This window comes from Rhipicephalus microplus, chromosome 5, assembly GCF_043290135.1.
Source record: "Rhipicephalus microplus isolate Deutch F79 chromosome 5, USDA_Rmic, whole genome shotgun sequence".
NCBI lineage: Eukaryota > Metazoa > Arthropoda > Arachnida > Ixodida > Ixodidae > Rhipicephalus > Rhipicephalus microplus.
The window spans coordinates 40,669,652-40,692,193 of NC_134704.1; the positions used below are offsets into that span (position 1 = coordinate 40,669,652).

A 22,542-nucleotide genomic window follows, 5' to 3' on the forward strand; every position below is an offset into this window, starting at 1 on the left:
TGTGTGTGTGTGTGTGTGTGTGTGTGTGTGTGTGTGTGTGTGTGTGTGTGTGTGTGTGTGTGTGTGTGTGTGTGTGTGTGTGTGTGTAATGTGGTTGCCGTTTCTGTCGTTGAGTAGCGGTGTCCTTGATGGTCTCATAAATACGCTGTCGCAGGCCTTAATGCATTGTTATCTCTGCTTGTCACGCCGTTTGTCCATTCGCCCGTTGTAGCTGCTGCATCATCAGGGCTGTTTTGCGCGACATATTTTTCCGACCAGCCTCGCGAACGCAGGTCATTAGTGCGCCGCTGGAATGGGGCGTCACCATGCGGATGATAACACGCAACGCCTCGTGCGAGATAATCGTGTAATATGTAGCATACTCGTGTAGCCGCGGCGTGTAATCTGATTGTTGTCGCACTAACGAAAAGAGAGCCAGGAACAGAGAGGCGTGCTGTGGATGAGGGCGGTGTACGATGTGCACGCTTATTTGATACTGTGGCGCATCACGTCACAGCGTGCTGTGATATAGACTGTATAGGTGAAGTAGTACTAAGAAATCTCCTATTAAGGTGAAAGTCTTAAGTGCCTCATCAAGGGCGAAATGTAACTGTTCGCGGCATCGACACGCGTGAGGCTAAAAATTGCCATCTGATTACGTCTGACGTCATCGTGAGGTATCAAGGACTGACGTGAACGTCGTCGAATTACATGGTCGCTCGGTCAAGGGTAAGCTGATGCCAAACGTGCCGCCCAACAACGTGATATGCCGAAAAGTTGCAGTGCCTGCTATCCCGGAGGCAGTGCAAGGAAGCGATCTGGAGAGAGGATTGGGGAAGGATGTCAATGCGATCGGCTTAAGACAATGATTCCGCCTTCGGGTCGTCTTAGGCAAATAGCAGTGAACATCATGATTGATAGAGAGAGAGAGAGAGAGACAAAGGGAGGAAAGGCGTAGGTTAACCACGATCTGCCGTTTGCTATCCTACATGGAAGATGAATAAGAGGGAGGGATATGATATAGAGGACAGCTAATACCCTCGCACGCGTAGCAGCGTTCACCGCTCAGGGTTTGAAACTGCGAGCTGTTAAATTGTACAGTTTGATTGCGGCATGTTTTATATGAAGCAGACTGCTATGCACGATTTCAATGAAGGTAGAAGTGAATTCACTACAGCAAAGACAGCTTTTTTTCCGTTTCTCTTGCTTCGCGTCACGTCGTCCGCAGACACGTGCCGACCGTCTATAGTAGCGCCGCGACTGCATCGATCTCGATCCCGCGACTGCTGCTGCCACTGCTATATAGTAGTTGGCCGCCGGCGACGTCGCGCCGCTCTGTCGCGTCGGTCGTGCGTCGTCCGGCGCCTCGAGACACTGCCTGCCTGCAGCGGCCACGCTATACAGTCAGCCCTCCGAAGTGGCCGCCGCACCCCGTCGCGGGACCTCATTACGACGATTACTGATGCTCGCTTTTTTTTCGTCTCGGTATATTTGCGTGTCCTGATCATCGCGTGACGCGCTATATAGTGTATATACAGTATACCGCGCGCCGATTGAATACAGGCCCGAATAGTCTGTGGTGAAGGTTGGCTAAGCGTTGTCTGCTCGTCTAGTTCTTCCTGGTGATTGCGGTGAAAAACTGCACTGGTGAACAAAGACTTTGTGAAGGACTTCATATCTCGTCGTTGTGTGCATTTTCATATCGTGTAAATGGTCTGTTCGTCAGGACAATGTATGGCAGTGACGATTGGCGCTGGTTAGACGGCTCTCGAGCTCCATCACATTAGTGCAAGCTGAAATGAATGCAGTGTGCACGTCGTGGACTTTGTTACAGAGTACCGCGTCACCTCTCGAGTCTTTGCACACGGGGAAGGAAAGTGCCGTGGTGTGTTGCTTAACAGCTGTGTTGCGCTTATAAACACGGGGGTTGGGGTTCAATTCCCTATCGCGGAGGCCGCATTTCGATGATATCAAAGAGCAAGAAGCGCCCAACATATCTGCACAACGCAAGACTACGAGTAGTTACGACGTTAAAGAGACAAGGACAGAAAGAGCGCTCTTTCTGCCCTTGTCTCTTCTTTTTTAGTTACGTCTTAACTACTCGTAATCTTGCGCTGTGCAAATATGTTGATTCCCAATCACCAACTAGCCCAAGCATCTGTATTAAGGAGCACCCATGTGCTTTGAGGATGTGCTTTGAGGAGTATTTTAAGGGATTGTAGCTGTAAAATCCCAATGGATTATAGTCCAATACATGGATACAGAGTAACGAGATCTGGCTGTGTAAGAAGTACTTTTTGGTGGGCTATAGTTCATGCATCATAATGAGGGAAAATTTCAGGCACCTAAAGCACCACAAGAAGAATGTATAAGCACAAGGAAAGAGTCTCCTTACTCTCAACCGATTTATTCGCAGAAAAAAAGCGCAGAAAATATGTACGCCGCACTACACTTGTGCTAACAGCACTGCCTCGCGTAAACGATACACATCTCTATATACAGATACATATCTCGTCAAGCAACCACTGATGTGTGACTTACAGACAAGTTGCCTTTCTTGTTTATCCAAAACGCTTCCATTATTTTCCGGGCCAGAGCTGTGCTCCCTTGTGTTGTTTCCGTGCGCTTCTGCGTTCGTCTTGTGGTGTTTTAGGCGTCTGAAAAATTTTCCTCATTACTGGCTGTGTTATGCCAGCTGCCTCAGTAACGTGTTGGTATAAGGGCGGGAGGGGAATGGGTTACATTTAAGTGAAATATAAAATATAAACATGTTTATAAATTAATTGTAATTCATGTATCGGGAGTCGGAATTCAATTATAGTCTCGGAAAAACGATTCACATGACTCCACCATCGTCCTCGATGAGAGCATCTAATGTTGGCTACTGCAATGTATCCTTGGCTATAAGTTAAGCCGCAGGCGGCAGGCAGGCCTCGCTCAGGTGACACGCTGCATGCAGTTTGAGTTATTAACGAATTTCACTTGACTTTAAAAAAAAGCCGTGCTAAAATTCGAAACACGTTGCGCGATAAATTTTTGGGTCGCGTGTCTTTCCGTAGCTAACTAAAATTATTCGTGCAGTTTCCGGACGATCGATGCTCTAAAGATTAAGCAACACGCAACACCGGACACCAGGATCCGGCGTTTGTGGAGTTTTATCGCGACCAGATAACGAAGAAGGGTTTCGGAAGAACAGCATTCCTCCTAGATGATCTGGAGATCGCGTCCTGCCGCAGTCCAGCGCGGCGTCTTCGCAACTGGGCAACCGCCGGTCCGTTACCTCGTAAAAGAAAATTGCCCGCGGTCGTAAAAGTCTTTTATACAGCGTCGTCGCGGGCACCTCGTTTGTCGGCGCCGATATTTGTACGTCGCGAGTTTCAGTCGAGATATTGCCGTGGTCTGATATGCAGACTCGTAGCTCGGAGGAGTGTTCGCACATATTACAATTACGCATTGCGACATTGTGATTCATTTGTGCGTCGTGGCTTCCCGCTAGCAATGTATTCTTACGTCACAGCTTTCCCCCTGGCAACGTACTCAACAGCCCGCCAGTAACCTTGGTCTGTCTCATTGTATTCTTAGACATTGCAAAGCTGTAATGTAGTCGTACGTCACATGCATATTCCCGCTATGGCAACAAGTTGTCCATCCTGTCTTATATAGGCACTGTCGTATCTCGAATGAAATTCGTCGTCTAATAATGGTGATGTAGTAGTTCATTAAGAATTACTGATGTGCGTATCGCCTCCTGCATAAACTTTTTTTTTCTCACCGCCTTCTTTTGCCACTGCTCACTGTCTGAATTATTGTGGACTCTTATTTATGTGACCGGCTTTAGAAGTTGACATAAGAGTTAGACGTAAATATTTTTGCGTTCAGATCTGCTCAATTGTTAGTTCACTTCTCAAGCGCACTTCTTTAATAACACCTGATAGAATACCAGAAGCTGAATCTCCCTATTGCCTGTATTAGCGATAGCACGCAGATAAAAAAAAAATAACACTGCGTTACCAGTTGCCAAACTCGCTGTATATTCAGGATTTCGATGTCGTACACACTTCCGGTGCTTGAAAGGCATGAGGTCTTCTGTCGATTCGAAACATGTCGGTTCGGACGACATAACTTTAGCGTCATTAAATTCGCGCAGTTTCTTTCTCGAAATTGGACGGCGATAGCGTGATTATAGACCGTTTTTCACGCTTTTCCGCGTTCGTCTGACACGTCCAGAATAAACGAGTTACGCAATAGTTCACATACTTGATCATGCGAAAGATACGAACAATGTACCGTAACTACATAATTTCGAGGCTCTGTGTCTGGAATATAGCAAAATAGAAGTTGAATAACGTGTGCCTGGCAGTTACTATGCGATGTTTGTCGGCATTTATTCGGAAGCCACATTCTCGATATAGCGGGAAAGACATTCGCGTGTTGCATAACGCGGTTTGCGCGTCCTTCGCATGCTTCGATAGCGTGTGCATTCGATGTCGTCGATGTTCGTCCCGTCATAGAGTTCCCTAATATACACTAGACAGAACTCTGGCGCTAGTATCTACGGGAGCTGCAACGCACGGCGCTTCAGCGAGCATGGGAATGATGGGTAGTACACACATTTGTCTAATCTTCGTACTTCTGGCCTGCTTCTGGCTCCATGTGTGTTCGTGTGGCTTGGAGCTGTTTTCTCACGAAACAAAAAAATCAGCAAATGTTCAGCGGTTGCGCTTTATATAGCACCTTTTTTTTTACTTATACCTTTCCAAACCGGGTCACGAAGTTCAAAAGGATTCGTTCTTTTCCTTAAAATGAAACCGTTACCAGCAATAAACGAAGCCGCAAGTAAGATTCGCCGCCCGCAAGTACGAAGACTATGCAAATGTGTGTACTACCCATGATTCCCATGGTCGCTGAACGATCGCAGCGCCAGAGTACCCTATATTTAATTTTAGGAAAATCTATCCGTCCCGTAATGCGTACGCCGGGCCCATATGCCGTAATAATATTGTACCGCATAAACAGCGTGACTCTATGTACCGCATGAGAGGCCTGCGGGCACTCTGCGATCCGCTCGCCCTCTAGCCGTGTCCGGTGGCACCGCGGATGCTTTGCGATCCAGCCGAGTCACGTGACCCGGCTTTTTTTTTTTTTTCTTACCGGTGATGCGTTGACATCGCAGCGGACGCAGCGAGCATCGCACAAAACCTCACGCCTCGTGTGGCCCCGGAAGGAAGGGAGGGCTCTGTAAGCTAATTACGCGCCAGAACTCTCTGGCGCAGAAACAATGATCGCTCGGTATGTCGGGAGACTCGGTTCGCTACGCACCGGTGCGCTATGTGGCCCCCCTCACAAAAAGTTCGAAGTAAATCTCTCTGATCGGGGACACTTATGTGAACACACTCGCACGGATTTCACAATGTGAATTGAATGCATTCAGTTCGCGTTGGTTACCAGGTCCCGTAGAGGGGCTGCTGAATGGAACGTCTATACTTTTATTTCAACGTTTGGTCGGCGCTCGTTATTTCCTGCCAGATATCAGTTTATTTACTTGTCTATAGACACGCCGATATGCGGCGAAGTTCTTTCTAGTCCTTTTTTGTTTTGTTTTATTGTATTGTGAGCTCGTATAATATAAAGTTGACCTAGGTGGACATCTGGGCACGTTGGTATTCCATGATCAATGTGGTAATAGCGCACTAAAAACGAGGACACCCATTCTTAATCGTATAATATATTGCCCGCACGGCGGTGTATAATGTTGGCGCATGTCGTGCCGATATCTTGTCATAACATGACGACATGTTTGTCGTGATCCGCTTCTTCTGCGCAGTCTGTGACCGCCACCTCAGCCCCTCTCTGTCTGTGAATTCTCTCTGCGTCTTTAGTTGGGAGAGTGTGCAGCTGTTACGCATGTCTGCATCGATCTGGGTACAGCATACAATAGAGACATTGAATGTGAACCCATTTCCCGCATTGTCGGGAGATAAGAGCGGCGGGAAATGCGCTCCCATAATAGACGCATATGTGTAGGAGACGCGGTTCGCTTCATCGGTGTGTTCACTCTGTGTGGGGGTTCGCGGTTACGCTTTTCGCAACGCGACGCACTGCAGCCTGCGTTGCGACGGCACGCTCGACGTTGTTACCGTAAGCGTTGTCGATCAAGGAAGAGAAGAAAAAAGAAGAAAAAAAAAAGGGGGGGGATGCATCCTGTGACAGTGAGTGCGTGCCTATTCGAACGGCGGGTGATCACCCGCAGCTGTTGTTGTCGCCCAAGGGCAGCGCATGCATCGAGGTGAGGTGATGCGCGGGACGGAGAGCGTCGGAAAGGGGGCGGAGCGGTCATTTCACGGTGAACTTGGCGGCGTTCGGGACCTGCGACTGCGGGCGCCGACCGAGCGAGGCATTTCACTTGTCGACCCGCCTGTCACACAAGTCCGAGGTCCTTTTATAAAAGGCGCGCGCCGGTCCGCGAGGTGCGTCAAAAACATTGCCGCTCCATCCGACTCCTTCGTTATGCGGTCATCTCGCGGTGAGTGCTTGTAGCACGCTTCTTTCTTTTTTGTTTGTTTGTTTTTCGAAATTTTCTCGTTTATTGTGGTTCTTCTTCCGCCAGATTCTTCTAGCCCGGCTCTCCCGGCCTTTCACGGAGGGCGCCCCTCGTGTAGGCAGACTAAGCTGTTGTGTTCTGCTCTTATTTTCAAAGTTCTCTCGTTCTAATCAGATTCTTTAAATTCCTCCGCGTAAATTGTTCTGTCAGGCCGGGGGGCGATGGTGAATGCCGAAAGCCGTTGTGCAAGTTCAGTAACTTGTTGGCAGGCTATAGATAGTTGTTGATGCACACTAGCGGGTAGCACAAACGCTTAGCGTACCAGAGATCCGAGCTACTTGAAAGATATTAATGTTAAAGTATAGTGGGCGTACAAACTGTCGGGGTGTCTTGACCTCTCCGTTGTGCCCTTGTGTGCCCGCCCGCTTTTTCAACACGAGCTGAAAGGTGACAAGAAGACACAGCACAAAGTGCTGTATGCATTCTGTCCTGTGTTTTTCTGGTTTCTTGTTACAAAGTGGTTCTAAGAGAGAAAGGAAGATAAAAGTGAGCCCCGTAACTGTCTGCATCACGGTGCGACACCTCAACAGTAGCTCACAAGGGATGGGGATGAGGAGGGATAAAATGAATAGGATTAAAGGTATAGAGAGAGAGAAAGATGCGCTAAGCCAGTGAGTGAGGACCTATCGAGGGGATAGGAGAGATAGGAAAGATGGAAACACGGTCACAGGATTCCGAGGACGGGGCACCACTTGCGACGTTCGTGCTGTTGTATGCCTTGTGGCGTTCTGCAAAAGCGAGATTTGAGCTCGCAGATTTGGCAAGTGGTGTATGTATATATGCGTGTCCGGCTTGGTAAATACTCGTAACATTACGCGCTCCGAGCTGCTCGGCAAGCAAGAATTACCTTCATTTGTTCACTAAACAGAAAGCCGGGCTTTGCTTTACAGCTTCGCAAAAGTGCTTCCCAAGGCAACGTTTCATGAATCCTTTTCAGCTACGGCCAAATTAAACGCTCACATCGGCTATCTGCGTCGATTTGCTTGAGATTCTGCCTTTCCATGTTCTGCGCAAAACAGCCTTCGTCTGCATAAAGTAACATCTTAGCCCCCCCCCCCCCCCCCCACGCACCCACCCCCCAAAAAAAGAAAAGAAAGAGGAAAAAGAAATCTTTAAACGTGGTCGTGTCGTTCAGCCTCACCCTACTTTTCGCTTTTGCTCGAAAGCGAGAATAGTATTTCCATTTGTATCTGAGTTCGCTTTATTGACGATAGTTATAGCGCGAGAACAAAACTACGACACAAAGACAAGAAGGACACGAAAGACACGAGCGCTGTCGTTCGTGTCCTTCTTGTCTTTGTGTCGTCGTTTTGTTCTCGCGCTATATAACTATCGTCATGCCATACCAACTAGCCCAAGCTGCCACTCTTCGCTTAATTGGTTTCGGGGCCCTTAAGTTGCAGAACAACAGGGTTTGATTCTCGCTGCGTGTCTGGTTTTGATCGCAGTCTGCGTCCATATAGTTTTGAAGACTCGCGCGGGTCTTCATTTCGCCGTTGTAAGAAAGAGCGTCCTGCGGCCTTCGTTCCTCTCTATACTGCCCTCAAAGTTCGGAAACGGTCCACTTCCTCTCGTTTCTCGAACGAAAACATACAAAAGAAAAAAAAGGTTAAACGTCAGCCAGGGTTCTGAATAGTTAAGCTTTCAGGCAGTGGCCATATGGTCCCCTTCTTCTGCGGTCTAAGTAAAGGGTTGGTGCACGCTTCGTGCTTTTGGCTCAATCGGCCCCGTGTGGAACACACACGGCTCGATGACGTGTGTGTGGCGTGAGTGGTTCTCAAAAAAGAGAAAGGAAGAGAAAAGTGAGCCCCGTTATTGTCTGCTTCAGTGAGCGACACCGCCACAGAGCTCACAAGGGATGGGGGTGAGGAGGGATAAAAAGGGTAGAAGTAAAGGTGTAGAAAAGAGGAAGAAGCAACAAACAAACTGAGGGGATAGGAGAGACAGGAAAGATGGAAGCACGGTCACTGGAGTCCGAGGACGGGGTACACTTGCGAGAGATGTTGTCGGCGTCTGTAGATGGCGTAGAGCAGGTCCAGTAAGTCAGAGCTTCACTGTCGTCGAAGGTCGTCGGCGGCAGGAGGTGACGTAGGGCGAGCCCAGTCGGCGAGAGCTACGATGACGCCGAAGGTCGCAAGCGCGCGGAGCGCGCGGGCGCACAACCGGTCGGCACGAAATCCAGCGAGCGACTCCATGTGTGGCGTATGCTTGCGTGTTGTATACGTACACCGACGTATATTTTATCTACGGCGTTGCTGTGACCGAGTGCAAGCACGAGCTCGCGGAACTGTTTTTGAGCGCGGCGCCGGTAGTCGGACGCGGAGTCCCGCGCCTGCTTCCATGGCTTCCTGGTTCCCACGGCGTGGTAGCGCGTACCGCCCTCCCCGTTTCTCTGGAGCCTTTCCCGCCCCGCTCCCTCCCTCCCTGTATACAACACCGTACGTGGTGTGGTCTGTCTTTCTTGCTCCTTTTCAGGGGAAAAAAAGAATAAACGTAGTAGCTATAGGCAGCGAAGGGTGAAGTGAAACGCTTCCAGAATCGTTTTCGTTTCTCCCGGTGGTTTCGCTTTTTAGAGCGAGGCGGCGCTGTCCGCTTCCTCGACTCTTTCGTCCTTCATTTTCTTTCTTTTCCTTCGTTCTTCTTTTCTTAGCTACGTACGATGATATAGCTTCGCGCTGCGCAGTCTTCACTCGTCATCAGGTGTGGGAAACAATTCCGCGTGCGAGAGCCGACCGCGCGCTTTTGGTTTCACTTGGACGATTCCTTTCTCGTCTTTTTAGGGGCGAAGCTCCTTATGGCGTGGCTTGTGCGTCCCTCGTAGTACGTAACCACCAGTGGCACATACCCGAAATAGGTATAACATTTGACCTCCAAGGTGGTGCCGGTGAGAGATTTCTTCTGTGCGTTTTTTAACAATAAATGATAGTGCTCAATGTACATGTCAATGGCTGCTAAGGGGGAATGAGAGACAGGAGCATTCGGCTTTTAGTCAACGCGCACGCTGCGATCCCCATTAGCAGTCATTGGCGTGTACATTGAGCATTATCGGACAAGACAGGGTCGCTACGTTATACTCGCTGGGCGTAACCTCCTTGGTTTTACAAAGGTTTAGCGAGCGTTGGGCCGCATAGCCATGAATACAGTGAACTAGTATATACCATGAACTCGAGGGGGTTAACGGTGGGAAGTAAACCCGAAGCGCAAGCCGTAAGAAAGTGTGCATGTGCCACCTCCCGTTTAGTCCTTGAAATGTCCGCTGGATGGCGGTGCTTCTATATGGAGAATATATGATAAAAAGATGCGAGATGGTGGGACTTGGAGTGTTGAATAGATGAACGAACGGACACATAGACAGATGCATGAATGGACGCATGAACGGACGCAAGGGTGGATGCGTGGACGAACACAGGGACGGACGCACGAATAGACGCACGCACGGACGGGTGGATGGACGCATGGACGGTTACACAGACGTACGCAGGAACGGACGGAAGCAACAACGAATGGACGGACGAATGCTTCGCCCCACTCCCCATCATTCACTCCGTGGATATGCTGCCATTTTTTTTTCCCTTGCTTTCTCATCTGACTGACTGACCTAAGTTGTGATAGGTTTCGCGCGTTCCCCGTTCTTACTACGTACAGCGTTGTCTTACCGATTAGTTAACTATGCAGTTTGAAGTGCTACGTGATCGTAGTCGTTTTGCTTAGATGTTCACTATCGAATTCGAAACAAACGGGTTAATTAATGACACGTATTGATACCGGTGTCGGACAAGACCACTTACGCAATCGTCGAGGAGGGTCTTACATTGAAGTAGTGCGTGTGCACGCATGCGATTTGTGATAATTAAGAATCGACATTGTAAATGAAACAAATAAGATGTAATACTTTGGAGACTGGAAAGTAAACCACTTTCCTTTCTTCTTTGCATTTAAAGGGAACTATACGTGAAACTTTGTAGCAGAATGGATCCTTGTTGCACGGCTAGTCGTCTTTACTTTGGACCAATTATACAGCAAGAGAGAAAAAGAGAGAAACGACTTAATTTAATTATCCGGTGGACGACCTATCCTAGCCCCGCGAGTAGAGGGTCATTGCGGTGCGGTCACACATCACTTCGGCAAAGGTATACAACCACCACTGCGTAGTTTGTCTTCTCTACGTAGATCTTTGCGTTTGCACCACTATGATTGTTCTTTAAGACATGTAGGGACCATTGCTCCCTTGTCATCTTGTTGGCTATAGCATTTTAGGATGATGTGGAAGTGGCCTACTGTCACCACAATTCCACAGCGTAGACATCGTCGTATGCGCCCCCCCCCCCTTCCAAGAAAAAAAAAAAGTGCTCATGTCTGACTAAGCAGTGGGTTCGATCGATTGAATCGTGGGCAACAATTGACCGATTCAGGCCGTTATTGCTCACTCATTGGACACGCGCGCCGCTCGGTCCAGGGGGAGTCGGCGCGCGTGCTCCTTTTTGCGTACGAGTAGGTCAGCCATACGTCAACTGTTGCGCGACTGGCATCTGGCGTGACCCACAAGGGTGGCACGGGCGTCGAAGCGCAGCCGTGGTGGTGGGTTCTTGCTTAACGGTGGACACCATTAGGTGTGCGCCTGATTTGTGTGCGCGAATGTGTGCGCCCTTTCTGCTATCTCTGTTGCCCCGCAGTGCATCATTGGGCGAGGCCGCTCATGTAAACGGTGTGTCCTCGTGCTAGCCACAGGGACGTGCGTTCGACTTTCGTAATATTCGGGAAAGTTCGTTTTATTCGTTGTGCTGTCAATGTCGCTCACATTCCGTCCTCGTGTTTGTTCGCACACCCTATAGAACACGACTGGTATTAGTTAACGTCGGCGAGCGTGCGTGTGTGTGAATGGTATACGTGCGGGGTCCCTGTCTTGCGCTGATTTCTTTGTTTTCCATCTCCGACATAGCCGCGAGCTTATCGGGCGAATTGTAACGTGGTGACACCGGCTTACCACATTTCAACACCACGTTTGGCGCGGTTTATCAGTCTACCGTCATCTCGGAACCGTTACTCGGCGTTTTTTCAACCTCAGCGCAGCAGCACGCGCCGTGTAGAGTCGCTGGGACCTCGTTGAAGGGGAAAGCTACAATGAGTGGACTCCAGGCATGGCGTGACAAATGGAAGTGGGGAGTGGATCGGCAGTGCTACTATCTGCGCGATGCATTCGCGTGAGGGGGTAAATGGGCGAGGGAATGGTTGTGAGCTGGGCGGCGAGAGGAAGCTCGGTCACAGGCCACGGAGGCCGGCGGCGGCACAGCGGAACTGCTTCCCCGCTCGCTGTATGTGTCCACGGCACCGCCTGTGGCTACTGCGGTGACATAGTTTCGCTTTGCTGACGCGACCGTCGACACTACTTTCTAAGCAGCAGCAGGGGTTCCAAAGGAAAGGGTACCAGAGGGACGTGGTGAGGTTGTTGTGGGGAAGGGTATCCATAGCCAATATGAAAGTGTGGAAGAAGGGGGAGGGTGAACACTCTTCCACCTCCTTTGCCGCGTACTCCCCTGGCCCGCAGTTCGGATGTGCGTGGGAAGGCGTGGTTCACCGAACCAGCCATCCGGGCCTGTGCCGGTCGAAGTGGCGCGCGCGGTGACACTCGAATCCAATTCGGCGACGCTGCCACCCCGTTGGTGCACCGCGAGCCGAAGTGCGTGTGTGTGGCGAGGTTGTGCACCCCCCTCTCCTCCTCCCTTGTCGCTCTTACTGCGTTTCTGTCGGTGCTGCTGCTGGGAAACATGAGGGCGCCCGTGATGGAATAAGCGGGAAGCGATTACCGCTTCCGCTGCTGGCTCCTCGTATACCGAACCGTTTCTCGACCTGGCTGTACCGTCTACGGCTTCGTGTCGCACCCGACGTCGTCCCCCTGCGGGCTTTCTTCGTGGACGAACCGGCGTGAGAAGTGGAGCACCGTTTCACGAGGTTTGTGGTGGTGATCGTTTTTTTTTTTTTTTTGATCGACGACAGCGGCTTCGCTGAAGTCGCGTCTCTGCTTGTTGTTCTTAGTTTTTTTTTTTTTTTTTTAATCTCGGAACGGCCGTTCGTTCTCGCCTATGGGCTCTCGAAATGCTTCACTCGGTCGTTTCACCGGCAGTAAGCTTCGTCGTCATGTGACACCCCTATCATGCATCGGTGTCAAATTGAATCGGCGCGCCAGCGCGGCTGGAACGCAGTTCTGGAAATTTCACTGTCGGACGCGCTCGCGTGTAAACGCACGTTTAACTCGTCGATCGCTTGTCTTTTTTAAGGATGGGGTGTCTTCGTCACCTGGCTTGGTTTGTATTGCGGCCCGTCACGAATGTGTAATACTTCGCGGGCCAGGAACACGCAGGACGTCGTTCTTGCGACCTTAGTTGCCACCGCGTGGATAAACGGGGAAGCGCATTCGCAAATGGGATGTTCGCACGCTTCTGTCCTGGTTGACCGCACGCCTTTGACGGGCCGCCGAATTATGGCCGAGCTCTGTTCGCACTCTGGCAAAAACACGACAGTCGGACGCACGCGTACGCGTCTTCGTCCACGTACGCTGTAATTTTTTTTTTCTTTACATATGAGGGTTCAAAGGCAAATCTGCGCTCCTTTAGCACTAACGAAGGTTATAAAAGAAGGCAAGTGTCATATGAATGTATTTGCTATATATGTTCCCTGTCGATCAAAACAAAGGAGCTTAGGCGTGCTTGTTTGGGTTGGATGTAATGAGCGACTATTAATTCGGGTGATCAAAGCCATGGCTTTCGTAGTGATAGTGTTGTCGGATTGCCTATAGCTCCTAATTGGGCATGGTTTCATCGTTGGGCTCATTAAGCCCTCATCTCTGTTAAGGCGATGAAGCACGGAGTTTAATAGGAACCGAAGGAGTCGATCAAGCCTGCTACACTATACAGGGCTCTTTGAACATCGCGAGCACGTCTCCCCTTTCGCCAAGTGCGCGTGCGTCCCGAGACGGTGTCGAATTGAACTCTTCGCCAAGTGTGAACGTGTCGCGGTAGCTACGTATGTATAAGCGGTTAGGAATTTATAATATATGGGGTTTCACACGCCAGAACCTCGGTAGGATTATGAGGGACTCCGTATAGTGGAGGGCTCCGGAAATTTCGACTATCTGGTGTTCTTTAACGTCCACTGCCGTCGAACAGTATACAGCATACTGCACACACGCTCCTCTAGCATTTCGTGTCCGTCGAAATGTGACCGCTGCAGCTGGGACCGAATTTGCGAGTGTTATGAATTGCCTGCTTTGTTAATACAGCCTAATATGATAAGCTCCACCTACTCCACCTCCAAGTTTCCCAGTAGGAAGCGAAAAGGGCCACCTCGTTGGGACGTTGCAGAGCTTTGGTCCGCGGTAAACGTCGTCAAGCAATGAGGAAATGTCATAAAGGGTGTATTATCAAGAGCCAGGTATAGAAGTCAAATTTACCTTCGTATCGTTGTGAGCCGGCCAGACAATATTGTTAAAAAACTGTGTAATTGATGTTATGTTGCTTAATGACAAGACGGCGTGGACGGACGGTCGTGAGGTTTCCTTAAGGTTAACCTGACTGTAGGCTCACGGTCTGTGTGAAAGCTTCTCGGTAAGCTAGCGATCTGCTGCCGTAAAATGCCCCCTCCCATCTTTTTTCAGAGATCCGAAATAAGCGCTGATGACCAAGCGAATGCACCTCCCCCCCCCCCCCCTCATTTCCTCCTCTGAGGCCATGTTTTTTTTTTTTTCTTTGCAAGACGAGCATCGCTTGGGCAAAATCAATAAGAATGAGTTCGCTGAATGTGCATTTAATGTTTATGAAATGCTTTATAAAGCATTTTCATGAAAAAACATGGATGTGATTTTTTTTTATTAGTTTCAGCGGCTCTCCCGCCACCACAACATGAATTTCGGTCTGGGACCCAGGAAGCGCCCCCCTCCCAAATCTGGTCGGATTATCCTTCATCGTAAAGAGAAAGGGGGGGTGGGAGGGCGTTCTCGGCATTTTACGCATTCTATAGTATAAAGGTTCCACCTTGCTGCATTCCCGTCTCGTATATACGTCGAAAACCCGGCGGTATACGTGGTATACCTCGCCGTCCGGTCGGGCATTTCGTAATCGTACGCGCCCGCCTATACTTTGGGGGCGCTCGGATAATAGGTAACGTGACACACCCTCATCTGTCTGAATGTTTACGCATCAACCTCTCTCTGACCCACAGCCATTGAGATTGCAGGGCCCGTTCATTTCTTCGAAAATTGTGGAAACCGATTTCGCTCCGCGTTATATAGTCGGCTTCCATCATGTGTGCTGTGGAAGGGGGGTGGTGGGGTGATTGAGTTCTACAAAGCGGAGCTTCGCCTTACTTTCTGCCCACAGTGCGGCTACAGCTGAGTGGGCTGAAGCCGTATATAAAGCTGTCTGTATAAAAAACTTCTGCACCGCTAGATCGGTAATGACCGGAACCGTTTCCGCTCTTATCGTTTAAGCTTTTTGTTGTTGTTGTTTTTGCGGTCCCTGTCGTGCGTTTTAGTGTCACCGGCCGTTTCGTTTTCGCGCTGGAAAATCGGCCGGCGTATACCGCGTATTGAATGTATTGTAATGACGAAAACCGAAACTGGAACTCTCTCTGGCACAGACTCGCATGCTAGGAAGGAGGAGGAGGAAGACGAAGCAGAATAAGAACAGCCGGCCTGCAGCAAAGGCGTTGTGTCTTATTTCTCGTCCTTACAATGGCGCAGTCGGCGAAGAAAACGGCTTACGTCTCGGTTTCGTCATCCAGAACGCCCGCCGACGTGCAGCCGCGGTAAGCGTCGCTTGAGGACGGCGTCAAGCCCTCCTCGGCAGCTGTTTACTGACACCACCGTTCGGGGACGGCGTCAAGGCCTCCTCGCCGTCACGCTTCTTCGCTGATGGGACCCGCAAGGCGTCCGTCGCGGCCAGCATCGATCCCAGCACCGACGGATGGCGTCCAGGCCTCCGTTGTGGCTCCGGGAAACTTGTCCTGGGACGCGACACGTCGCGGCAACCATGCGCACGGGCCTCTCTCACCTAGGGATGGCGTACATGCCTCCTCCATACCTGGCAACCTGTCGGCGCTTCAAGCACCCACCGTGTACGGCGTCGAGGCCTACCCGGCGGCGCAAGACCGCTTCATCTACGCCACAGTACCAGGTCACAACTCATCACACGGGTTCCGCTTGCCTGGGAACGTCGTTGACGCTTCCAGCGCCCTGGAACCCATGTCCACGAATCCGACCACAGCTGGATTTCCAAGGGACGCCGTCCACGCGTCCTTGGTCAAGAATTGTACCACCTCGAATACCGCAGTCACTGTATCCTCCGCAGAGGCGGGCCTTGGCTCTTCGTGCGGATCACACGACAGCGCAGCGGAGCTGCAGCATACCATCGCGCAACTCCGTGTCACGACCAACGCCCTCATAGCGTCGAGTTCCAAGCTATGTCCTGCCATCTTGCCAACATTGTGCGCACTCAATGCCATGTTGGCTGCGGCCGCCGCACAAAACTTCGAGGTAAGCTCGCCCGAGAACCGTCGCAATCTCCGGCGTTCTCTCGCGGAGGTATCGGAGCAAGTGAACTGCTTGGCGGGGGCACATTTCGGAGTTCTGCCCGCCGTCCCGCCATCGCCGATTTCCTTCGCGCTACCGGAATTTCGCGGCTTCCAGGACGACGCCGAGGAATGGGTGGCAACCGTCAACGCTCTCGGAACGACTGAAGAGCAGAAGTGGGACATGGCCATAGATCGCCTGCGGGATGCTGCCGCAGCATGGCACAGGTACGAAGGCGTCAGGCAGCAGTCCTGGGCAGAATGGAGTGCAGCCCTGATTGCCGCTTTCGGACGGATTTCCTGTGACTCCAGCAAGTCCAGCTCGATCTTTCCCGAGGCCGAGGATGGAGCCCAGGCAGCGCCCCGCCTCGAGGCTGCAATCGTTCGTTGCAGCTCGTCAGCGGAATGCTGCCAGGAGTTCCCTGCTGCTGACCCTGACCGAAGTGGCTGGAATCCTACACTACAGGTCCCGGACTCTGCATCGGTATTCGACCTGAAAATACCGCCACCAGACCTTCGTCCGGAGATACGGCCCTCGCGCTCGTCGTCTGAGGACATCGAGGCACTCAATCCTATTGTATTAGACACAACTGAACCCTACCAGACCACGATCATGCTCAGCCACGCAGACACTCGGCTACCAAGGAACGTTTCCTTCGAGAAAGCCCAGATACCTAGCTACGCTGAGGCCACTGCCATCGAGAACTTGCCGAGGACCAGCCCTCCTGCTGTTTCCTCCCAGCATACGATGTTTGCACATGACAGTTCGCCAGAAGCCACCGGCTCGACTACGTCTGGGAGTTCTGCTGTGGTATTTATGCCCAACCATGAGCTGCGTCCCATCTCATTTCAAGAAATGGCCCAAACGTCATCATGGCTGCCTCGCAGGGCATCCCGCTGCAGTTCAGTCCACCAGCGACGGTGGGACAAACACCAGCGTTTCCAGGTTACTCTGCGACCTTGCCGGAACAGTCAGGGCCGTCCACCTGAACTGCATTCTACGAGTTGTCAGGAAACGTTGCATCATGGACGAGTTCGACCACGGCGACAAAGTCAAGCCCACCCACCAAAAACTTTACCGCCAGCTCCGCGCGCGCACAGGACCCAGTCTCCATCACGACACGGTGAACGACCCAGACGACATAGCCAGTGTCGGCCGCCGGAGCCAATTTCGACAAACTTCCAGCGTGGTCGAGACCGACCACGACGATGTAGCCAACCTCGCCCACCTGAAGCACTGTCAACTGCTGCAGCTAGCCTTACCTACCAGAACATTGTCGTTTGGCCCAACGACAATGCTAGCAGTCATGGCCGAGTGTAATGACGAAAACCGAAACTGGAACTCTCTCTGGCACAGACTCGCATGCTAGGAAGGAGGAGGAGGAAGACGAAGCAGAATAAGAACAGCCGGCCTGCAGCAAAGGCGTTGTGTCTTATTTCTCGTCCTTACAGTATACACGTATGGGAGAATGGCGGCGCGACTAATCCAGCGAGCGTATAAGGTCACCGGGCTGTTTGAACGGGTTTCACCCGTGCCGGGGTCTGCAGAACCGTCCGGCTTTTATGTAATATACCTATACCAGCACCTTCGAAATTCCGTGCCTTTTCTTTGCTCATTGATTTCTTCCTTCATCGCTTAAGGCTCGCTCTAGTCCGCTCGCGGCTAGTGACATTGCTTGTGGTCTTTGCGATGGAAACAGGCCGCACCACGGTCGGGGAGTGCGTTGAAGCATGTAAGTACGACTTGTCGGAGGCGGCGTATATCGCTGCGCTTCGAGAGTGAACGAACAATGCGAGTGGGAGAGGCAGCTCGTCATGAATTTTCATGGACGCCATGCAGGCACCCGATGAACCGAGCTGCTTGTCTCTTGGCCGACTTGCGTGATTTTGCACTTTTGGGTGTTTTTTTTTTCCTCTTCCCGTATAGATTGACGTTGGGAATGCAGATTGTGGTTTCGTTCGTTACGGAGCACTTAAGTTCGAGAATGAATGACTGTCGCATGTTTCTTGATTGAGAGTGTTCGGCGAAATGCTTTTGTGACTGGCCAAGGTATAGTGTGCGGAACTGATCGATAAGCAGCGAATTTAGGATAACGGAATGCGAATTTGTAGTATCTGTCAGTGTGATATATATGCATGCAGTCGTGCGAGGTTACAATACAAATGAAGCGTTTAAGGTGCGAGGACGGGTGTAGCTTGGTAAACTCTTCGCGAAACTGTATGTGAACCATGTTAGTGGCATGACATGTGAGCGCATTTATGGATGGTTTAAGCTATGTTGTTGTGCGCGTACTCAACTTTGCGGGGCACTCCTCGTGGAGTGTACCGTCTTCGCATGCGTGTGCGGGGTGTACTATATTCATTTCAACGTTGCCTTGTGGCCCTTGGAGCATATATAGCGAATCCAGAGGACACACCAATTGGTTCATCCAAAGCCATCGAGGTATAAACTGCGACATAATTACGTGAAGTAACAAAGCGGTATGCAGGAAGTATATGTGCTTAATCAGATTATATAGCGGTGGTCCTTAGTATGCGCTGCTTTCGTTGCATCTTTGGGGCATTTACAGTATCTCCTTTCGGGGAGAGGATAGATGAACGAGGTGTTGCGTGCGTGTGTGTGTGTGTGTGTGTGTGTGTGTGTGTGTGTGTGTGTGTGTGTGTGTGTGTGTGTGTGTGTGTGTGTGTGTGTGTGTGTGTGTGTGTGTGTGTGTGTGTGTGTGTTTACTATATAGTGTTTTTGGTATAATCAACGCTGGCGGTTTGTTTCTTTCTTTCTTTCTTTCTTTCTTTCTTTGTCTTCCGTAAGCGAAACTCGTTTATCACCACACTGTCTCGAACTGGAGCAGGTTAGCACGTCGTTGTTAGATATTGTGTAAATATTCCTGCGGTGCACGCGTACATAAATATATACGGCTGCATATGCTGTAAAGATTGCTGCGGTTGCTGCCGCGTGTAAGCGTGGTCTTCGGCATGGTGCGCGATGTCCGCTTTCGGAACGCGCGCGTTATAGCGCAGCTGGAATCCTTGCTAAGCTTCCTCAGGCGAAGCACGGCTGAAAGATAAAGTATGCCGTATAAAAGCCACGTGCTGCAGGCATGCAGGTGGTCCCTTAATAGGTAAAGCGTATACGAGCAAGCCCACAGGCGTTGTATACAGAAGGCGAGGGAGTGAAGTCCGCCCTGGTGACGCGACAGATCCGCGCGGATCTGCGTGGTCACTGTACCGTATAACCGCGCGCATTTGCGCGGGTGCGTAGGCGTCGCTAGCGTCTCGTTGCTGGTGCCTCGGAGTTCCCGCTAAGTGCGTTGCCCCTTCGCGGTTTCGTTTGACGCGCTGCCGCTTTGAGATGCGCCCGTGTGAGCGGGAGCATCCTGTGCCTCGCTAACATCCGTGCGATGTCCGTGGGATGTGGCGCCTTTCTCTGACGTAAAGTGCGAGCGGCTTTCCAAATTTTTTTTTTCAAACGAAAGTGTTTTATGTCGGGGTCCGCCATTGCTGCGTGACGTGTTTTCGTCACGGATGTGGCGTTGCATAATATTCACTAACAGATCGCGAAGAATTGGTGTGCGCTGCGCGCATGGGGTATCGTTGGGGCCGTTTGGCGTATCGTCACGGTGGACAAATAGACAAATGTACAGACAGACAGACAGACAGACAGAAAGACAGACAGACAGACAGACAGACAGACACAGACAGACAGAAAGACACAGACAGAAAGACAGACAGAAAGACAGAAAGACAGACAGACACTAAGAAAGACAGACAGTAAGAAAGACAGACAGACAGACAGACAGACACAGACAGACAGACACAGACAGACAGACACAGACAGACAGACACAGACAGACAGACACAGACAGACAGACACAGACAGACAGACAGACAGACAGACAGACAGACAGACACAGACAGACACAGACAGACAGACAGAAAAAAAGACAGACAGACAGACACAGACAGACAGACAGACAGACACAGACAGAAAGACACAGAAAGAAAGAAAGACAGAAAGAAAGACAGAAAGAAAGACAGAAAGAAAGACAGAAAGAAAGACAGAAAGAAAGAAAGAAAGAAAGAAAGAAAGAAAGAAAAACAGAAAGAAAGAAAGAGAGACAGAAAGACAGAAAGAAAGAAAGAAAGACAGAAAGAGAGACAGAGAAAGAAAGACAGAAAGAAAGACAGAAAGAAAGACAAAGAAAGAAAGAAAGAAAGACAAAGAAAGACAGACAGACCAAAATTTTTGCGTCGAAGTACCCCAAGAAAGACTGTCGTCTTGAAAAAAAAAAAAAAGAGAGCCGCTGCGGGGCGTCGAACGAGCGACCTCGCGCTTCTCAGCGAGTGATGCTCCTCTAACAGTTATGTTAACGGCAAGCCATTTATATACGCCATGTATACCGCTGGCGCTCTTCAAAGCTCGGAAACTTCAGCGTATTTCAGTAATCAGCAGCGAGATGGCACTAAGCGCGTACTCTAAAGGTTGTCGTGCCGTGCCGTGCCTCTCCGCGCGTCGCTGTGCGTGAACCTTCCCCATTGTGTGGTCAAAGTGTGTATAGATGTTCTCTAGCGTGGTGGCTCACTCGTGCATGCGTTTATCTCGGGATTCGGGTGCTTTGTACCTCGTGTGCTTCTACCGCAAGTTTGATTTGAAGTTGTAGTATAGTTAAAGAGAGCACCAACGTCGATTTTCTCGCTGCCGCGGCCGCGTTTACAAGAGGAGCGCCCTTCTCACACACGAACTAAGAATTGGTACAGTTGTTTGTCCGCGCTCGTCTTGTGTATGCTAATTTAGTGTGTGCTTTCTCCTCGAGTTGTGCGCCGCAAGTGTCGTGCTGCTTTCTGCTATTCGCGTGATATTGCAATTTCTCACTGCAGCATTCATTCCTTCGCCGTTGCGGTGAAACAATGCACTATGAATGCTCAACTACCTCTGCGATGACGCGTTTCACTTTCGTGTTATACCGATTTACAAAAAGAGGGATCAACCACATTTTCACCCTTGCAGTCTGAGAGACTTTGGCTTCAAGGGTGGGGGGACAAATGCGAAAGTTTGTGCGTATGAGTTTGTCACCCAAGAGCGCGTGCGTTGAACTTGCATGTATACGTTATAGTTGCGCGTATAATGCGCCTTTATATTCGATTTCAGCGTAAGTATTGACCTCTTGCTTTCCGTTTCTGTGATAATTGTGTGCGGCGATTACACATTATTTAATGTTGTAAATCGCACAGTCTCTTTATTGGGCGCTAACCTCACAGTGCACAAGGAAACCGAAATCTATATGCAGGGCATGTTTCATACTAATGTACAGACAGCACGCATCTCTCTCTGTATGCGTCGCATACAGGGTGTATACTACTTGTAGCAGTGGTTGTTCCAATAGTGACGCCGTTTCGCTTAATACTTGTTATCGCTAACACAATATGCGCAAAGCGTGTACAAGGGAAGAATTCTACTGCGCTGTAAAAAAATCTATTATAGCATTGCCTTTTTTTTAGCACGTAGATAAGGAACCAAAGCCTGAAACCTTACCTGCTCTGGCGTTGGACGAACCACAATGCACTGCAGGGTGTGTAATCATTTAGCTCACCAGCCCAGTACAGCAGCTTAGATAAATTATAGTTAAGAACCGCGGACTGTAGTCACAGGCTCGCAATGAGAAGTGACGCCTAAATATCGTATACATTCAGTGGCGCCTGGAACGGCGTTCGCGTTAAATGTGGCTTAGATCTGTTTTTTTTTTTTTAGGGGGGGGGGGGGGTCATGCGCCTCGGTCAGTCGTTGTTGGCTAAGCTGAATACAAGATTTTGTTTTTCTTCTTGTAAGACTGACCATTTGAAGCAGTTGACAAGGTCATCACGAACAGCTAACTTACAGCCGGCTATGAGAGCGCGATTCAAATAACGGCCGCTCGTGTCAACGGTAAAAGCTCGTTTCTTGCTTCGCTTCGCGCTCGTATATCCGCCGTGTTTTCTTTCTCTCTCTTCCTTTCCTTATCTCGGTCATGGTTACGCTTTCGCACTCTCGCGCAGTTTAACGTCGCGCTCGTACAAGCTAAGATGTAATAGGGCAGGTTCTTTTTAAATGGTGCGCCGCGCGTCTTCATAGCTGAAGCTGCACTTTTCAACAGCTCCATCGCGTATACGAGGGTAAAGGAAATGACACGGAACGGGATATACTGGACAATGACTCAAACGTGGCATCGTCTTCTCCCTGACTGAATCAGGGCTGGCTGCCGCGCTCGTCTGTGACGTAACCACGGGGCTGGCGCATGTTGCGCTGTGCGATCCTGAATGGACGCACGTGTAAGCCTTCTGTTCCGTGCTGCGCGCGCGGCGGAAAAGTTCGCAGACAGGTGGAGGAGAACAATGCGAAGCCGTGGGGCAAGCGAGACACGGACGTG

The 22,542-nt window shown here is 50.4% G+C and overlaps 1 protein-coding gene across 3 annotated transcripts in view; it reads left to right on the forward strand.

The window, feature by feature from the left end:
* LOC119174680 (protein FAM107B) overlaps positions 1-22,542 on the forward strand; it is a 161,491-nt gene that overhangs the window by 105,913 nt on the left and 33,036 nt on the right. The window contains exon 1 of one of the 3 annotated variants that reach the window (XM_075895265.1): positions 6,259-6,502. The exons of the other annotated variants lie outside the window; for them this stretch is intronic. Within the exon in view, the coding sequence (XP_075751380.1) occupies positions 6,274-6,502 (229 nt within the window). The 5' untranslated portion in view covers positions 6,259-6,273. Of the gene's footprint in view, positions 1-6,258; positions 6,503-22,542 lie in introns of those variants that run through there. 3 annotated transcript variants of the gene reach the window in all.